Here is a 19,402-nt window from a genome sequence, read left to right on the forward strand (position 1 = left end):
GCCCCGCCCCCTGCCGGCCCCGCCCCCGCAGCGCCCCCGCCCCCGCAGCGCCCACTGCCGGCCCCGTCCCCTGCCGGCCGCTCACGGCCCTCCCCCCGCGTGGCCGCCAGGGGGCGCACGGTTGGCGCGGGACCAGGAGGCGGGCCCCGCCCCGGTCTCGCGCGCCGGTGCCCCCGTGCGAGGGGCCCGCGGGAGCTCGGACCGCGCGGCTGCCGTTCCGGGGCCGCGCCCGTTCCGCGCTCCGCCACCCCCACAGTGAGTGCCCGCCGGCACAGGGAACCCGCTGGCGCCGGGGGACTCGGGCGTGCCCCAGGGAGAGCGCCGCAGCCCAGCCCAGGGATGCGGTACGCACAGCGGGCACGGGCTCGTCCGCTGGCGCTGGGGCGGCGTGTCGACACCACGGCCCCGGGGGCAGGAGCCGGCTCCTCTCTGGGGCTGGGGCGAGGCGGGGAGCGTGGCCGGGGAGGAACCTCGGGGCGGGAATACAAGAGAAGGGAATATTAATGAAATACGGTGTACTACGACTTCCCGGGGACACACCGGCTAGGCGAGCCGCACTGCCAGCAGCTCCCCACGCAGCACTCTGGGTACGCCGCGCCCGGGCAGAGCAGCTGGGAAGGGCCCGGGGGCGGGGCCGGGCGCTGCCCGCGGGTAGAGTGCGCGGAGCGTCGATTGGCGATGCCTGGGCGGGGAGCGGCGCGGTCGGCGGGCGGTTGGTCGGGGCTGGCGGCGCTGCCGGGCCGGGCGGGGCGGGGAAGGAAGAGCGGCGGTGCCGCCCCAGCACCGGCACCGCAGCCGCGGGCAGCAGGTGAGCACAGCCCGCCGGGGCCGCTCTGCCGCCCGCACCGCTCTGCCGCCCCCGTGCTCCGCGAGCCTTCTCCGGGCCGGCCCCCGGTAGCGGCCGGCGGCGGCTCTCCGGGGGTCGCTGCCCACCGCGTTCTCCCCGTCCCGTGGCGGGTGATCTCCGGGGCTGCCGTCCCGGGTGACGGAGGCGGCGGTGGCCCCTTCACGGAGGGGAGAGCAAAGCGGCCGCCTCCTGCGCGGAGGTTGGGAGGGGAGCGTGTGTCACGCAGTTCCATTTGATCGCGGGTGTTTTTGCCCCCCGGGTGTTACCCAGGCCCGGGAGTGGTGTCTGTGAGGAGGGGCCGTGTCCCGCCGGCACTGGGCAGTCGCGGTCAGGTCAGGGGACGCAGGAGGGTCCGGCGCCGCTCTGGATGGACGGGTGGGGAGGGAGGCTGCAGCCACCCCCGTTCTCCGGGTTTTATCAGTGATGAGTTCGTCCTTGCTGAAGCTGCAGCTTCCAGTGGGCTCAGGCAGCCCGTGACTGTAGGTGAGGAGTGTGCTCTGGTGTTCTGCTTGGTGGCCGATGTCTGCACCTTGCTGTCCCGTTTCCTGTATTATACAGGGAACTGATTATTTCTTGCGGTGGCATGGGGGGAGTATTTTCCTTTCAGTGGCACAACTGAAGCGTAGAAAGGCTCATGGTTCCACAGCTAGTGTGTTGTACAGCACAGAAAATCCAGGTGTTTCTGAAGCTAATGCCAGGCACAAGGCTATTCTTTTGAATAGTTTTAATTAGACTAATATTGCTGTGACAGACGCAGTTATTATGGGTTTTTCCCCCGTGAAATCGAAGTTTTTATTTTTCTATAGTCACACACGCATATATATATATATATATATATATATGTATGTATATATATGTATATATTTAATGCGAATTCAGAGACTTGCTTGTAACTCTTATCTTGCCAGGCTATAGTCAGTTGCTGAAATATGAACATAGTTTCTTATAAAACTTTTTGACTTCATAGTGGCATTTTAATGTGGTAGTATGTGTGAAGGTACACCCTTGTTGTATGTTCAATATTTAAAAAGCAAACTATTAGTTGCCTTAAGATTGAAGAAACAATTCCAAATTTACCTGAAGAGTGTGTTTCAAGGAAAATGTTTCATGGACTCTGGTGTTTAAGTAAATTTGCATCACCTGTTTGAATTATGCCTCTCGGCTTTCTTTCCTGAGGATATGTGAATAGCAAAAGAAACTCTGAGCTGAAGGTGCTTACTGTACAGAGCAACAAGCAGAAGTCCACTGAGCAGTCATGTGGATGACTTGCAGATACCATCTTGTCAGCATTCTTTGTAGGAATAGTCAAACCTTGCCACATGAGCTACCTGCAGCTTGTTAGCACTTTGAGTGTCACTTGCTGATCACATTGATTTTCTCTGGACTGGGCAGATTTCTTTTAGTATGGCTTCTTGGAACTGGGAAGAAAATATTCTACTCAGCAGTATATACCTATAAGTTCCTGGGAACAATTGTGGGAACTGGAAGTAGTTATTTTGTGGAGAAGTGTGTATCAGCTGCTAAGCAGGAAGTAGGCTCATAAGGGGTTTTGATCCTTGGCACAGGTAAATATCAACCATCACTCATAGGTTCCATCAGCTCCCTGTGTTCTGCTCTGTCAAACATTTCGCTAAATCTTCCTTAAACACAGATGAAGCCTAGCAGGCTAGAAGTGCAGGCTGAGTGAGTGTTGTGAAAGAAACTGGGTGTCTGCTCAGCTTAAAGAGTGTGGGTTGGGGAAAAGTATGACTCTTGGCTGTATGGGAGCTTTGGTATGCAGAAAATAGGGTTTACAAGTATGGCTTCTCCTAATACAAAAAATGGTTTGGGGTTTTTGTTTGTGTTTCCTTAATGGAGCTGCTCCTGAAAATGATGTTTAAAGGTGTTAGATTTGACAACAAGTTTGAGTTGCTTCCCTGGTAACTTGCACAGGGGCCAGTATTGCAATTCAGAGGGTAGGGAAACTGTTTCCCACCGAAATTAATCTTTCAGTCCTGGTTTTGTTTGTAGTTCATTCTACTTCTTATTCTGAAGTTAGCCTGGCCAAACAACAAGTCTGCCTTGTGCTTGCTCAGGCATGCCTGTTTTCAATTTTGTTACAAGGGCTGCAGAAGTCCCAACATTAAGAGAAAAACTGTCAAAGTTAAAACTTCTGTGTGATATGCCTGCAGAGTCTCCACTTGAAAGCTTGAAGTTCTCATGAACTTCTACTGGAGTGTGTAGTCAGTGTAGTGGTTGTTTACTTTGTTGCTCTGGATGTTTAATTAGGCACTCTGAATTGCACTCTGCAGAGATGCTGCTCTCTTGTCAGTGGCTGGGCAGGGGACACGGGCTCCTCTGGCACTCTAGATCTGTGCTAATAGCAGATGCCTGTGGTCAGCTGGGTGAATGTGTCTGCTCTGGGATCTAATGAGACACCTCCTGTTCAGAAGACTGAAGAGGTTCTGTTTCCCCAGCCCGTGTGCAATGTGTGTTACTGACCTCTTTCCAGGGCACCTGAAATGGCTGCAGATGACAAACGTTCTCCGACACTGGACTCTACCAGTGACCTACCTCGTTCTCCCAGCAGCCCATCTCATCTCACTCACTTCAAACCTCTGACTCCTGACCAGGATGAGCCTCCTTTTAAATCAGCTTACAGTTCTTTTGTAAATCTCTTCCGTTTCAGCAAAGGTAAGTGCTGGAGGGATGTGTGGGCACGGGTTGTGTGTGTTTGCTGCTTGTAAAAACACCTCTGAACACAGGAGCATAACGTCAAAGGGCTGATGTCAGTTCTTTTGTGAGGGATGTTGCATTTTGCTTTTGGGTGATATAGTGGAGCTTCATTATGAGGGAAGATAGCCAGCAGCTGGAAATCTGTGGCTGCCTGTGGAAGTCAAAGACGGGCCAGTTAGCAGATAGTATTGTATAGATTCTTAGCTTTACATCAGAATTTCCTTTGCCTGTGTGATTTCTTTTTGGGCTGAAAGTAGAAGTAACCCTCTGCTTGCCTGTATGAGCAAAATGTGTGCTTGTCCTTCCAGTGCAAGTTCTTACTTCAGACTTCATCCACCCCTCAGCTTCCTGGGCATGTCATACCTGCAGCTGAGTGACAGCTGAGCTGCAATAAAGCAGGAAGTCCACACTTAATTTGCATGGCTTAGGTGTTCCCTATCAAGAAGTCTGAAGTGTTGTGAAAGTTTTGTATATGAAAAAGTATTACTTGATTTTGTCTTTTGTGCTGCATGTGTCATGAAATATGTTCTCAGTGGGCAAACTCTAAAAGAAGTGTGTGAGTTCCTTTTGGTTTCAAAGAAAGATCCCACAAAGAGTGGTGAATTAATGCACTTGGATTTTGTGCAAAATCTATGTGTCCTTTTACTGGAGATGGCACACTGGTCAGCTGCTTTTGTTTAGTCTATTCATTATCCAGCTCTACTAAGCTTACTTCAGCAATGTTTGAGCTGGGGGGAAAGAGCCAAACAGCTTTTTGCATAAGCAAACTGATCCGTTCAGACTCTTCTTATGCAGAATGAGAAATAATTGCTTGGTATGACTGCTATTAGTTTGCATAGTAGAATGGCACCTGTCATTGCTAATTTATTGAAAGTAGCATAAAGTGTGGTCAATATTGGCTTTGCTTTTTTTTTTCTGACAAATGTAGCTGGAGTCAGCAAAGTCTTTTGTTAAGTGAATGGGAAAATAACCTTGAAACAACACATGAAATGTGCGTATTACTGGAATCAACGAGGACCTGTCTATACTTGATCTGCTGATGAAAATTAAAGGCTGTGGTAACTTTCTTGGGATCTCAGTACTGGCTTGTAAAATAACTGAAAATCTCTTTTCAAGGCAGAAGCTGATAGTCAAGTGTAGTTATTCTATTTAGCAAGAATAATTCACATTCATATTCAAGGATAATCTGCCAGGGTTTTTTTTTTTGACACTTTTCACATTAGGCAATTTCTGAAATAGCCTGAGCCTTGAAGACAGCCTACTGTCCTGTTTCTATGATGTGTATAGTACTTTTAAAACTAAGAATTCATTTGTTTGGTTTTGTTTAATCATGATCCAAAAGAGCTATTTGTGAGAGTTTTTTTTTTTACTTAGCTTTGCGTGCACTACTGGCTTTCTTTATCATGTCTGAACAGGTGTTTTCTTGCTTTTTGTCATCTCTAGATGATGGCAGGCTTTCATCCCCGGCAGAGAGAGCAGAGGCAGGACAGAGTGATCCACAAGCATTGAGTGGTGGCTGGTCCAGTCCTCAGCATCCCACGAGGGCTCAGTCTCTGAGATCACCAATTCCTTACAAAAAACCACTGACTGGTGAGCTGCAAAGAAGATCTTCTGCAACTCTGGGTAATTTCAGCTCTTTGTTCTCTAAGGCAATGTTGTACCAGCCAGGATGCTTCAGGGTGAGGTGGAAGGATGTGAGCAAAAGTTCATTGAGTGTCTAAATTCATAGCAGAATTTAGTATCAGGCTACACTGCTTCTGTTAGTGAGGTTGCACTTTAACCTCATAACCCTCCACCCTTGGTGGTCCAGCAAGACAACTTGTTGGGGCTCTGCTCTTTCAATTGGAAAACAATCTGGAACAGAAGAGGCTGCCAAAATAACATCCAGTGTTTTAAAGTCACCTGAACTTTGATCCTGAGCATTTCTACTTTGAACATTTTGCTTTCTGCTTTGAGAGGCCAGTTTCTTAACATCCAGATGCTAACTCAGGCTTTAGTGCTTAGTCTGGATGGATTTGATGTTTTTGCCCTCAAGGGAGCTGTATATGAAGGGTTTTGCTTATAGTTGTTTTGAGGAGAATTGAATAGGAAGTTGTGCTTAAGATTTTTTTTTTTCTGGTCCTGCCTAATCTTGAAACTATTGGCTGATTCTGTACTGGGTATTTTAGCTGGTATGTGGATTGGTTGTGATCTCAAAGGTGTAACTGTGTAATGGCTTTATGAAGATGTGGAAGAGCTAGGAAGTAGATTGCAGGGGTTCCTCTTGAGATCTGACAGATTACTGTTGGCTATTAGTGATAGCCTTGAGGAAACTGCTAAACCAGATAACAATCTTGTACAAGACAGTATTTCTGAGAGTGTGGTACCTAGTGCAAGCAAATCAGATCCTAAACGTTGTTAATATGTATGGGAGTTTTAGAAAGACATGTAGTTTTGTTAACCAGGCAAAAGTCTAGTACAGAGAACTAGCATTTTTACTGAATCATTTGCATGCTTAGTTAAACATGTTCATCATCTTCCTCCTTGCCCTCTAGTATTGTTTGATCCTTTTAGTTGTGCTTCTTCCAGTGAACCAATTAAGGGGTTTAATTAATTAATTTGTGGGCTTTGTTTTGTTTGCTTGGGCTCTTTCTTAAACAGTTTTCTCAAATGTCCCAAGAACAGCCATGTGCTCTTAGCTGATAAACCAATTTACTTTTTCTTGGTATCACTTGTAAATCACTTGGAAATTGCCTGGGGGTAAGATGTTAGAAACCTTCAGGTGAGGTCTGCTGTTCAATACTCAGAAGGCAGAAATAATCTTGCTGTTTGACTTCTACTGGGAGTAGGTATCCAGGAAATAAGATTTAGTTTAAGGTGTGTGGGAGGAATTCTGTATTATTCCAGCTCCTTTTCAGGACCTCCGTTCATATCTCTGGGTTTGGATGCAAGTATGTTTAGAAAGATGTGATGACAAATTAGCCTGTAAAGAAGTAAAGTTAGAAGAAACAGGAATTGCTGCTCATTTTTTTGAGACATTTCTGTGGTACTGTGTGCCAAGTGGCCTGATTTGCTGTTGAGTATTTTCCCCCAAACAACCTTGCTGCTGTAACAAACATGAGCTCTGTGTAACACATGTAAAAGTGTACTGGATGGGTGAGAAGATTTGGGGGAGTTTTTTAGGCCAGCTCACTTTATTTGAAGAGGAGGAAAAATACTTGCGTTTTTCTTCTCTAAAAATCATGTGTTGAGTTTTTTTTGAGGCAAACTTTAGAAAATTATTGTTCTTTCCTTTTTTTACCTTAAAAGGTCTGAATAATTAGATCGTTGAGGATTTTCTTTGTGTAATGGAGAATTTTATTTCTGCTATTGCAGCTGATGCTGACCTGCATAAATAATCTTAGGAATTATTGTCATATCTAAATAGTGAAAAGTAGTAAAATAAGTGGTGGGATTTTTATAAATGTCTAGATTGGTAGGTTGGGTCACCTACTGACTTCAGTGACAGTGAGGTGTCTAATTGAGTTAAGTTTGCTGGTAGCGCTGTGTCTGCAGGCCTGTAAATATCTCTCTAGGCATTGCCATTACTTAGATACTTCATAATGTGGGTAAGTGTAGGCAGGAAAACATATAAGCACTTCACAAAGGTCTCTCTAGCCTGCTTGATCTTAAATAATGTATCAAGTTAAGCAAACTGAAAGGAATAAATAAATAAAAGGCTGCTGCCAATGCCTCTAAATAGTGATGAAATTAAACAGCTCCTGGGGATGCTGACCCTCACCACTCATCTGTGCTTTAACTTGTAGTGTCTGTGCAGCAGATCTTTTCATTGCCCAGGGACTGTGCTGCCTGACAACTACAAGTGCAGAACAACATGGAAGGATGGTGGCTTCTGTAGGACACCGTCTGGCAGCAGTTATGTAGGGTTTCAGTTCTGTGCTTCCTTTCAGGACTGCTTACACAAAACCCACTACAATAGTTCCATACTGGCTTTTGTGAAAATAGGGGGAGCTATTGGATGCCTGACTTATGTCAGAAACGCTCTGAGGGTTGTGTGGCTGAAGAACCAGTGCTGAGACTCTGCAATGGCTTGTATGGCCTCTCTCTTGGGTAGTCTGTTGTGTCATTGTGTGCTGGAGCAGGGGCTGCAGAGCTGGTGTCACTGCTGAGGGACCGTGGGCCCGGCTGGTTGTGTTGGACTGTGAGTGCTGTGCTGTTACATGAGGGCTGTCAAGGTGCTGGATTAAACCAAAATAGTCCAACAATGAGACTATTGTCACTGAGATAATATCACAGCTTGCAAATCCTGTTTAAGGAGAACTGTAAATGCTGACTGCTGCAGAGGGAGCATGGGTAGTAAAAGCAATTCTTGCTTGCTACCTTGTCACACAGGATAATGCTGTTAACGCTAGACAATTGTAGCAGAGTGGCAGTAATAGGGAATGGCAAAGGAGCTTAGCAGGAATAAGGAATGGCCAGTGATAGTATAAGGGGAAGAAGGCCTGAGGAAAGCATGTGCTAGTTACTGGAAGCCATTGCGGAGCATGAGTTATTACCAGAGCATCTTTTCTAATCAAAAACATTTTGGAACATGAAAATGCATGTTATAAAATGAAGTTAAGGACACTTTTCCTGCTTTTCTTGGCAGTACTTTTTATGGCAGTGACTTGAGGAAGACATGATGTTTGAACTGCGGTAGTAAGCTTGAATATGAAATTTTATGTCGTGGCAGCAAGTAGTTAAAAAGCCATTCATGTTGTTTTGTAAAAGCAAAACTGTGACATCTCTGGCAGGAGTATTTTTGTATTGTTGAAACTGTGAATCTCTATGTCTTGTGTTAGTATATGATCAGCTCTCCTATAAGCTGAAGCTCTAGGTTGCAACAAAATCGTTCTTGTGGAGTTTTTGCCTTATCTTTCACTGTAAAATGAATACTATACAGTCATGAAACTCTGTAAAGACATATTTATGTAACTCAGAGGGTTTTTTTCCTAGGTTTTACCAAGGATCAGCAACCATAAATACATATGGGAAGGATGATATTTACTGTTGAAATAAGTTAACATCATTCTTATAGCTGTAGGAGTTAATTTTTAACTTACAATAATGAAGTTTGGATCAGGGGATTGATACATGGGAATTCTTTTTGAAGGATAGTGTTTTAGACAGTGTTTCCTTTTCAGCAGGAATGATAACTTCTTATTTTCTTGCTATACAGTGTGTTTTTCCTCAGAAAGGGAGAAATCTCATGACTGAGAAGGAAAAGAACCAGCTGAATTTTAATCTGAGTATCAGTCAGTTTCTCTAATATAAACAGGTTGGCCAGGAGTTGCTACTGCTGATGGCACATTTTTGCTTACGTAGGTGACATCCTTCTGACATTTTTTTATGGAACAGAGAAAAGGGTTTTTAACTAACAAGCACCAGTGTGGAGTTCCCTGTGGCATTTCCTCAGCGTTGTGTATGTTTGTTTTTCGGAAGTCACTTGCCTGACAAGATTTATTGCTAGTTAGGCAGTAGATCTGATAATTCTTTGAATTGGAAGCAACATTCCTGGAAAGAAGATACTCTTGAATTCAGAGGAAGTACCAGGAAGTAAATGCAGTATAGATCTTGTGACAGAATTAAGGAGGAGCCAGAGGTTTCTCTGGTATTATCAATGTCTTCTTGAAATATGAAAGTCCCTTTAATCACCCTAAAATACTGAAATTTGTACTGCCCAAAAGTCTGTTTGATTTTGAAAAAGAAATCAATTGCAAGTGGCTAATTACAGAAATGGCTTTCTTTTCTTAAAAAGGAAAATGTTGTGCATTCTTTGTTGTACATAGCAGCAAAGTGTGAGCTGATTGACTAAAAATAACTCCTGAGAAGCTGAGGAGGAGGCCTGGAATCCCACGGTTTTAGTCACATTGCAGGCAGGGTTTTGGTCTGCTGCACACGAAGCAGCAGCCTAGCTGTTACTGCACAGCAACAGTTAACAGGCTCCAGGCAGAGCTGTCAGCATTGCTGCTGACACCAGGGATAGCTCGGGCAGTAAACAGAGAGCAGCCATGTCTGTTCTTCCTGTGCTAGGGGCAAGCTCAATAAAACACTAGGCAGATGGAGAGCAACGACACTGGTAAGAAACTTTCAACTGTTCGGAAAGTTGTTGATCCAGGAAAGAGACTCTGAAAATGTTTAAATGTCTAGGTAAATAGAAAGCTGTGTTTTCAAATCTTTCTGGTAAGAAGGAGCCTATTTGTAACTAGTTCAGCAATGCTTCAAAGTAAAACAAATTGGCTGCATTACATTCTTACTCAGGAACTTCTTTACTATAGTTAATCAAGAATGACTATACAAGTTCTCAACAACCTGATGTTTTTCTTGGGAAAGAATCAAACCAAACAAAAAAAACCCCGAAGCCCTCAAAAAAAGTGAACTTCTGAATGCATTTTATTCTGAATTACTGTTTTTAATAGAAACTGAGCAATGGAGTCTTGATTTTTGCTGTAGTGATTTATAAATAAGTTCAGGTTAAAGCATTGATTTCTACTACATCTAGAATGAATGTGTATATTGTAATTATTTTGTAAGCAGTAGTATCCTAGAGGACATTTTAAAAATGAGACCTCAGTGCTTTGTAACGGGCTACAAGCTTCATCTAGTAGGTTGAAAATTACTTCTTTGAAAGATGTTTTCATTCTCAGAGAACTTAAATGGCTTCTTGTAAACACAGAGGGTGATATTTAAAATGTCACAGCAAACTATCTGGCAGCAGAAGCTCCTTTGGGGGGAAAAGAACACAAAGGCAAGAAGCCATAAACATTGTAACTTTGTAAAATGTATATATACCTGAATGTTTTTGCCTCTGATGGGACTTTGTGTTGTGATGTGAATGTTGATGTATCATGGAAGAAATGAATATTGCTCTCTTTTCCCTTCCAGACAATCGAAGGAAAGTAGAACCACCTCTTGGAGGTCATGATCCTCGAACTGCAGTTCAGTTAAGAAGTCTCAGCACTGTTTTAAAACGTCTCAAAGAAATCATGGAGGGGAAGAGCCAGGTACTTCTTTTGAAGGATTTGTAGGCCAAACCATCTAGAAAATTATCTCTTTACTGGGCTTTTCTGAGCTTTGTTTTTAAATACATTGTGGGATTTTTTTTTTCTGGATGTTTGAAGGATGAGTGAATAAACTCAAAAAGCATTGTGTGAATGAAGGGGAAACAATTTTATTTGATGCTGACTTTTGATTTGCCAAACATCTGTCATGTTGGGGAAGTGAATCATTGCATTTACTTGGCTTCTTGTGCTTGGACCAGACACTCTCTTTTTAGACTCCTTCCCACTTATGTGTTACCCAGTCTAGTGAAAAAAAAAAAACAAACCCTGATAGTTTTCTCCCTAGAAGGGAGAAACCATGGACAGTGAAACACATTAACTGTCTCAAATAGTAATGATAATACTTGGAGTGGTTTAAATCTGCTACTTACTGTGGTACTGATTGGTCAGCAATATTTGCTTGAAAGGTGTGCCCTGTTAATCAATTTTGATTTAGATAGGCAAGAGTCTGGTGGTTGCTACTGACTTACTGATTTCACCTCCATCCTCTCAGTTGGACCTTACCTTTAAGAAGAGATTCCAGTTGAGGAAAGAATCCATAACTATTTATAAGTGAGGGTATAAATAGCTATTTCTGTGGGCAAGACATGAACAGGCAAAAGTACATTTAATTAGACTGGTAGAGGAAGAAAAAGGCTTTTGGCTTGATAGCTTGTATAGGTAGACTTTAAGTAAACTTACTTAGCTTCCAGTGCTATTCTACTTGTAAGAATAATCTTGCTTTGATAGAAAGGGCAGGATTTTTGAGAGTGAAGCAGACGCATTTCATTTCAGTAAGCGGGGTATTGAGTGTGCCCCTTACAAATATTTCAGTTTGTGGCAACTTCTGAAGGCCCTAGAGATTTTCAGATGTATTTGAAGCTACTGGAGAGGTGCTGAAACAGATAGGATACAGCAGTAAATGAATATGACCAGGTCTTCTGGGAACAGGCTGTTAGCTGCAAGCATGCTGACTTCTGTAAAACAATAAGGCATCACTGCCCTTGACTGCAGCCGTGTTTTGCTTGAGTCACTTCAGGCAACAGTTTTTTCCTGCTGTGGACCTGGTCTGTCTCTCTAGAGGAAGCCTCTTCACTTTTGTGGAAAGCTTGTGTCAGATTCTGGAAGGTGCTGTTCTACTGAGCATCTAATGCTAAGGTGGTGCAGACTTCTGTTCTGAGCCCTCCCTCATGATAAGAACAGCCTGCAAGGAAGGCAGAGGGTTGAGAGGTGTCTGCAGCAGTGCCTGGGTTTCTGGATATAGTCACATGCAAGTGGGGCACACCTCTGGTGTTTGGAACAGCCCCTCTCTATTGTGGTAGATCCAGAGACCTGGCTTATCATGCAGACTTGCAACAAAAACTGTTATATGGCATCCCCTGCAGTTTGGCAGCAGTTTCTTGGCAAAGCTGTTCACTGCAACTTTCCCTGCTTGAAGCTGAGTGTTTATCCTAAAAAGTTCTATATTCTCCAAAATGCTAGACTATCTTGAGCAGTGTTCAGCCTCTTTCTGTGCAGGTTTTTTTGGCTGAGGACAGCATGAAAGTGTTGTTTTGTTGATCATAACTGTTTTGGTCTCAAAATTTGGTTTAGCAGCTATGTCAAACTTTACTTTGTGAATATCAAAAAAAAAAAAAAAAAATCCCAATTTAAAATAAAATTTAATTTTTTTAAAAAATTATATGAAAATGAGAGCATGGATCACCTTTCTTTTGTGTGATGACTTTCCTCTAATTGTTTTGGGAAAATACTTGCAGCAGTTTCTCTTCCTAAAAAAAACCTGGAGTATTCAGTCCCTCTGAAAAGGCTTTTAGCCAGAACTGAACTCAAGTAAAGAGTGTTGCACAGCCAGGGCTGCCATGTGACCATTAGCAGTTGTCTCCATCCATGGCAGTTGCAGCTGGTGTGCTCAGAATCACAATTGAGAGTTTGCCTTGCTCTGTAGCTTCAACACCAAATAGAAGTTTTAACTCTTTGCTTTTAAGATGATGTTTTTCCTGTGGCTGTGCTGTAAATTAATGTACCTTGTTGTCTGCTGAATGTGAATTTCGGTTTTCTTCATGTAGCAGTTAACCTGGAGTTTTGAAACAAGATCAGTCTGGGATGGGCTTTTACAAGTATTTACTGAAGTGTTGAAGAATTCAATCAAATAATAAAACTTCTTACATGTAGCTATAATCCTTTCAAAACATATCCCAATATTAGCTGTTGAAATGATCTTCCTGCAGTGATAATTTCTGATAACTTGATTTACTCCTAGATAACAGCTTCAACTAATATGTGGTGGATTTCTTTTTTCTTTTCACTTTTAAACTGGGCTAGTTGAGGACCCCTTATGTACTGGGGGCAAATGAGAGGGGAGAGCAATCACTACTTCATATATTTATTTATTTTTGACATTTATCTACACTGCATGATAATTTTATTCTGCTTTGCTTCCATCTTGGATCGAGGAGGCAAAGTCCTATTGGATTTACTCTTAGTTCAGAACTCTCAGCCTTCTGCCTCCCTGTAAAATCACATGAAAAATCCTTTGTGTGCTTTTATGCAAGGATCTGTATACACGTGCAGGAATGTATGAATATATGAAATTTGCTTTTCCATGAGTACAGTCTACAAAGAGTCATGAAACTAAACATGCTTTTTTATTTACAAAAGAGAAAGCTTTTATTTGCTGCCTTCTCTTGTAGGACAGTGACTTGAAGCAGTACTGGATGCCTGACAGCCAGTGCAAAGAATGTTACGACTGTAGCGAGAAATTCACCACATTCCGGAGGAGGCACCACTGTCGTCTTTGTGGGCAGATCTTTTGCAGTCGATGCTGCAATCAGGAAATCCCTGGAAAATTCATGGGCTACACAGGTAAGGTTTATTTTCTGAGAAAGAGAACAGTCTCTGTGCACACAGCTCTGTTTGGGTTACTGCATTTGAGATCCTGGTATCTTCTAGAAAATGCTGTACAGGTCTGTAGTGGGCTTAAAAATAAGGAAAAAGAATCACAGGACCTAATTCTACCAGTTTCTCTGTGGAAGGTGGTGTATTATGCCATGGCTGCTAATTTTTATCACATTAAAAAACAAATATGGCCACTGTTGAACAAGGGTGTGCAGTACAACAAGATATGCTCAAGGAAAAGCTGCTCTCAGTAACAGTAGTTACTGTGTAAGTATGAGCCACATGTTTTAATTGAGGGTGAGGGGAATATTTCAAATACCAGTTACCAAATTCTAGATATCAGCTGTGTGTCATATCTGACTGGCTATTGTTCTGCCATCATTTCAGTGAGCATCTGTGTTCTCCCTCCCTCTTCCTCTCCTTTCCTCTCTCCTCTCTCCTCTTTCAATGATCTTGTGTTAGGCATCATTTGCCTTGGAAAAATTCCCTGAGCGTGTAATTATCCAGGGTTTTGCCCTTTAAGAGAGTAGGAGAATTAGACTTGCAAAGAGGTTTTGAAACAGAAAATCCTTCTATTTCCACCATTGCACACCTCTGATCCTGTAGCAACAGAGTACTGTTTGTTCCTGTTTGCCCACACTCCCTGGTTCCCTTTTCCATAGGGGATCTCCGAGCCTGCACTTACTGCCGTAAAATAGCCTTAAGCTATGCACACTCCACAGACAGTAACTCCATTGGGGAAGACCTAAATGCCCTGTCAGACTCTGCATGTTCTGTGTCCGTGCTGGACCCCGGCGAGCCGCGCACGCCGGTTGGGAGCCGCAAAGCCAGCCGTAACATCTTCCTGGAGGAGGATCTCACCTGGCAGAGGTAAAGTCAATGCCTTCATGCTCAGCTCCAGAATATCAACTGCTTTCAGGCTGATAGCTATCTAGACAAAAGCTGGTGGTTTCCACCTAGGAAAATTCCAGCAACTTGTGTAAAAAAGAATCTAATCCTGTGCTTGCTTGTCATATTCTTCTCTTCAAGCTGAAGTGCAGAAACATTTCTAATGAAGTTTTAGATTATTTGGAGTTCTTTCTTTAATGCACTGAATCAGTGATTCTGTACTAGTGACAGAGCAGGCTTTTGTCTTCAGAGTTTAAAAAGACAGAAGCAAAATCATGCCTTCTAACCACCAATGTTGAGAGGCAATCAATGTAACATTGGCGCTTTACCTGTCAGGTTTTGAATTGAGCAGGAGAATGTAAGAAATGATCTCTGTGTAGGTAAAAGAGAAGTGATGGAAGTAACCACTGTTTCAGATGAAGTGGGATTGAAAGGACAGCTGTAAAGGTTCTCTAATCTCCTTTCAAAGTATATTTATTCCTATTGCTCTTAAATGAGGGGATCTTTATTTTTGGACCATGAGTAAAAGAACACTGCACTTCTCAAGTGCTATGCAGGTTATTTTTGTAATACCTTGATTTAATTTAGTGTTGTAGGGAAGAAGAAATAATCAGGTGTGGTATTTGTGCTCATTTCCTTAAAACAGAGGAACAGGCAGATGTGAAACTACTGAGGAGGTCTTGAGTCAGAACCTTTATTTAACTCAGTGGTAGTGCTAGTGACATGTGCCCCATAGCAGATCTTCTGATGGTATTCAAAAACACCTGTCAAACCATTTTCTATCTTCAGAAAATGCCCTGACTCTTGCTTTGCAGGTCACTTTTCAGAATGTGGTGCTCCTATCTGGAACCATTTAAATTGTCAGCTTTAGGCCTAAATAAAAGAAAGTACTTTTGGTTTAATTTTATGGTCATTTAAAGTGGCAATGTAACAATGCATGGGATAAATACTACCAAATTTTGAATTGGGGAATAAGTAAGTGTTCTCAGAATCTTCTCATCAAATGTACAAAATACTGAAGGTATTTTTAGTTTTGTCTTTGGATGTGTTTTTAGTATCTTTATAATGACCGTTCAACAGCCTGTAGATATGACCATGTAAAGAAAGAATTTATATCTTTATTTGGTGCAGCTTGTAGCACTCAAAATAATTCCTATTTTTGAAAGGCTCATAACTCTTTATGGGAACACAGTCTTTTTGGGAGACACTGAGTAAATGTGGGCCTCTTTTATGTGTGAGAGGAAGAGAGATTTGGGATTAGGTGGTTTATTGTTGCTTTAGCAGGATTAACATTTTCGTCAGTGCGTGTTGCACTTTGCAGTGTGTTACAGTGCTTTTCTTAAATGCTGTTTGGTAAGTTCCTGATCGACCTTAAGAGATTTAAACTCAAGATACTGAATTTAAATGGTCCCACAATGGGAACTGGCCACTCACAACTTCATAATGGAGCAGAGGTTGTGTTCTAATAGTGTTTTCTGCATGAAAAGTAGTTTGGTTCAAAAGAAAACTTGGGAGTTGTCTCTTTCCAAAATAATGTAACTGAGATAAGATGCTGCAAAGCAGCGAGAAAAGCCTTTAGGGAGAGTGTTGCTGCATGTACTTGTCAGATGTCACTCTGCTCTTCAAACAATTGGAACACAGAAGTCTTGCTTTCACTAATTTGAAGGGCCATGTCCTTTAGAAGTGAAGGAGTGGTGTACTCTGGGTAAGTACACCTTCTCGGGCAAAGCTGCATTGCTTACAGTTTCTCATGGAGAGCATTTACCGCACTCCGAGTGTTTGTTGTGCTAGAGCACAGCAGGGTGGCTGTATCACTTGGCCTGTAGTGCCTTAGATCTGATACAGTTTTGCCAATAGGAATTTCTGTCCCTGGTCATTGAACCTCTGCTGTGATCACACTTCCTCCTGGGATGGGAACAGAGGGAGGGCAAAGGTGATCAGGATCAGGTTAAAAAATTACAGAAGGTTGTCAGGCTATCTTGGCAAAAGCTGTCTAGCAATAGCAATGGGTAGCATTGCTTGGATTGCAAAGGTGGTATGCTCGGGGGATGGGGGCAGTGTGTCTACCACCAAAGCATCTAATAGCAGCCTGTAGAAAAGGAACATGTGTAAGAAAGGGAAATAAGAGGAGCAGGTAGGAAAGCAGGATAAGACAAGAAGTAGGAATAGTCTGCATTGTTCAAGAGTTGAGTTTGGAAGAAGACAGGAGCACTATCTTCCAGATACCTTTGGCCTACAGATGGGGAAAGCTCTCCCTGTTCCCCCATTGGTTTAACAATCACAAGTGTGAGTGAGAGGTAACATGACAATTAACTGTACTTTAATTACAGCTGTTCTGACACACTAGGTGTTGCAAATATCTCAAACATCTGTCATGCTCCTTTCCCTGCAGTTTGATTCACCCAGACTCTTCAACTACCACGTTGTCGGCACGCCTTGGGTCTGTCCAGGAGGATGCAGGGAAGTCACCAGCTAGAAACAGGTGAATTAAGAATTTCTGAGTATTTTCTCTTCTGGATGCACTCCTAGCATGCTTGTTGCTGTAGAGCCTGTGTTTCCAGGCTCATTTTTACTGAAAGTGCTGTTTCATGTCTGAAATGGGACATCTCAGTAACCATATGGAGTGATAATGAAGGACCATTTGTGTACATATGTTTACAAATGTACTACTTTTGAGGACCTGTAGTTTGCTGCTGACTTGACCAAGCAGAAGTGGTGGTGAAGAGGACAGGAGGGGAAAGAATTGTCTAAGAAAAGTACAGTTCTGAGGAAGCTGAAGAAAAGGGAGTAACACGTACTTGGTGACGGGAGACAAAAGGATTCAGGTCATGGAGGAGCAGAGGTGTAGTTTTTGTTTGTTTGTGTGTGTCCCCATCTGCTTCCTTTGCTCTTCCATTAAGGGTAATCTTGTTTAAATTACCAGGCTTCCTCAGGCTAAAATCTCTTCATAGATCTTTATGCAAGAGTGCTGGGATGAACTTGGAAGTGTTCATGAGAGCTTTGTCATTTGTGAGTACTTGAGCTTAATCCCGCTAAATAGGCTGGTATTAGTAGTATGAGTAGCTCCCACTTCACAGTGCTTCTGCTGTGGTGCTGGTTACATGCTTCCCTTATGGTTAAAATAAGGAAATGAAGGTAAGGCAGGGAGGTGAGGAGCAGAGCAAAAATAATCCAGATTTCAAAACTGTAATCAGAGACATTCAGAGATTACTCTTTATTGGTGTTAGAGGAATACAGGATGTTTAGCAGTTTGGAGGGATCTGGCAGGACCAGTGAAGATAAGGGAACTCAGCTGAGAAGGATGCTGGGTGTGCCTTTTGGAGACTGGACTGCTTGGAGCCTTTATCTTCTGGGTAATGGGGATGGTTAGGAGGAGGTGGTGCACACTGACTGTACATCTAAGACCCAAAGATCTCTCCTGGGGGAGTGAAATACTGGTGAATAAACGAATACCAAAAATCAATTCTGGGCAAACATGGCAAGGAGTCCAGAATTAAAAGTTTAATGCTAAATAACTGCTGTGATGTCAAGAAATGTCTGAAATCTTGAGGATGGTCTCCTGCTTCCTATTTGAATATACCTCTATTTTAAAAGGCTTATGCTGTTTGCCCTAACATGCAGTAGTAGGATAGTTCTAATCTTGATCTGGCAGGCCCAGATTGCTTATTCAAGTTAAATTTTAACTCTCTGGCTGTTCATGGCCTCATCAAAAGTACTTGTTTGTTTGGACACATGTAATGATGAGATATAATATATCTCTTAAAAATTCTGAACCTTTGGAAAACAAGCTGTTGGCTTTGGGTTGAGTGATGTTAGCCTTTGGATCTTCTCAAAGCAGCTGTAGCCATTTCTTTGAGAGAAGCTTGACTATTCCTCTTTCTAGAGGAGATGAAGCAGAAAAGATGCAGGTTGAGTGCATTTACATGCAGGAAAAAGAAGTTACATATTTCTATTTGTTTTCCCTGTGGGCGGGAAATGTGTTATTTGTTCTTAGTCTTGTTTTTTGTGAGGGAGGAAAACCCCAGCAGAACAGTCAAATGTTGCAAGCAGGGTTCAAACTGCTCCCCTGCAGATCCTTTTAAAGGACAAGCAGCTTCACTACACAATTTCCCTCTCTGTTTTTCAAAAAGATACACATAATAAAGGCCCAGATATAATTGTTGATGATAAAGATACAGATGTACAATCTCACTGTTCTAACTTGCTTACATGAAAAAAAAAAAAAAAATCCCTGCTGCTTATATGTGGCACAGTTACAACAGCTGCTGCAAAACAACTGGGAGGAGAGCTTAGTTATGGATTTCCATGCATCTTGTGCATTAGGATGCTTTCTTTTAAGCTGTGGTATAAAAACTGAAATAGGGTGGCATTGCTTTTTCATGCCTGAGCTGAGCCACATCATCCATGGAGAATTTTTGGGAATAATTATAGTATGTCTGTTAGCCAGTTAGCAAGCTCTCTGAAGTTATCAAAGTTTCATTCCAAAGGCTAGAGGCTGGCAAATGTTTTCATGAGATTGGTGCAAGCCTCTTCAGTCAGTTCTGCACTGGCATTTTGAGTTTCCTTATTGATATATGCAGACGTGTTTTCCATCCTCTTTAGAGTACTGTTAGCATTGATAGCTTACACGGCAATTGCTGCTGTGTGATCAGAAGTTGCACTCTGTTTATACAGTCTCAGGTCTAGTTGTGGGTTAATGGAGCAGAAGGTATCTGGAACTTGTATTTGCATTTGTAACTTCGCAATGATGGTTGCAAAATTGTTTGTTTGTGCTGGAGTGCATAGCCAAGATTTCCTAAGAGCTGGGCTGAGATAAGGGGGATGCTCCATATTGCAGTACAAAGAGGATTGCCAGCTGCAGTGACCTCCAGCTTCAGAAAATGGTTTAGCCACTCTGGGGAACAAGTGCTCAAACTTCAGACTCTGGAAGCTTTCAGCCATGTATTTGAGAGCTGAGGACAAGGAATTTTAAATGGGATAAGGGGAGGAGGAAACTGCA

The 19,402-nt window shown here is 42.9% G+C and overlaps 1 protein-coding gene across 7 annotated transcripts in view; it reads left to right on the forward strand.

Moving 5' to 3' along the window:
• Nucleotides 1–232: 232 nt before the first annotated feature.
• PIKFYVE (phosphoinositide kinase, FYVE-type zinc finger containing) overlaps nt 233–19,402 on the forward strand; it is a gene marked incomplete at its 3' end in the record, with an annotated part of 64,089 nt that continues 44,919 nt past the window's right edge. Inside the window, exons 1-7 of one of the 7 annotated variants that reach the window (XM_083865405.1) lie at nt 233–255; nt 3,339–3,520; nt 5,006–5,185; nt 10,466–10,584; nt 13,311–13,482; nt 14,178–14,385; nt 16,796–16,885. In XM_083865405.1, coding sequence (XP_083721531.1) covers nt 3,349–3,520; nt 5,006–5,185; nt 10,466–10,584; nt 13,311–13,482; nt 14,178–14,385; nt 16,796–16,885 — 941 coding nt within the window. In that variant the 5' untranslated portion in view covers nt 233–255; nt 3,339–3,348. Of the gene's footprint in view, nt 256–303; nt 345–749; nt 809–1,063; nt 1,331–3,338; nt 3,521–5,005; nt 5,186–9,625; nt 9,660–10,465; nt 10,585–13,310; nt 13,483–14,177; nt 14,386–16,431; nt 16,701–16,795; nt 16,886–19,402 lie in introns of those variants that run through there. The other 6 variants (XM_083865409.1, XM_083865404.1, XM_083865403.1 and 3 more) reach the window with 6 other exon arrangements.

This window comes from Zosterops lateralis, assembly GCF_965231275.1.
Source record: "Zosterops lateralis genome assembly, chromosome: 7".
In the NCBI taxonomy this organism is placed as follows: domain Eukaryota; kingdom Metazoa; phylum Chordata; class Aves; order Passeriformes; family Zosteropidae; genus Zosterops; species Zosterops lateralis.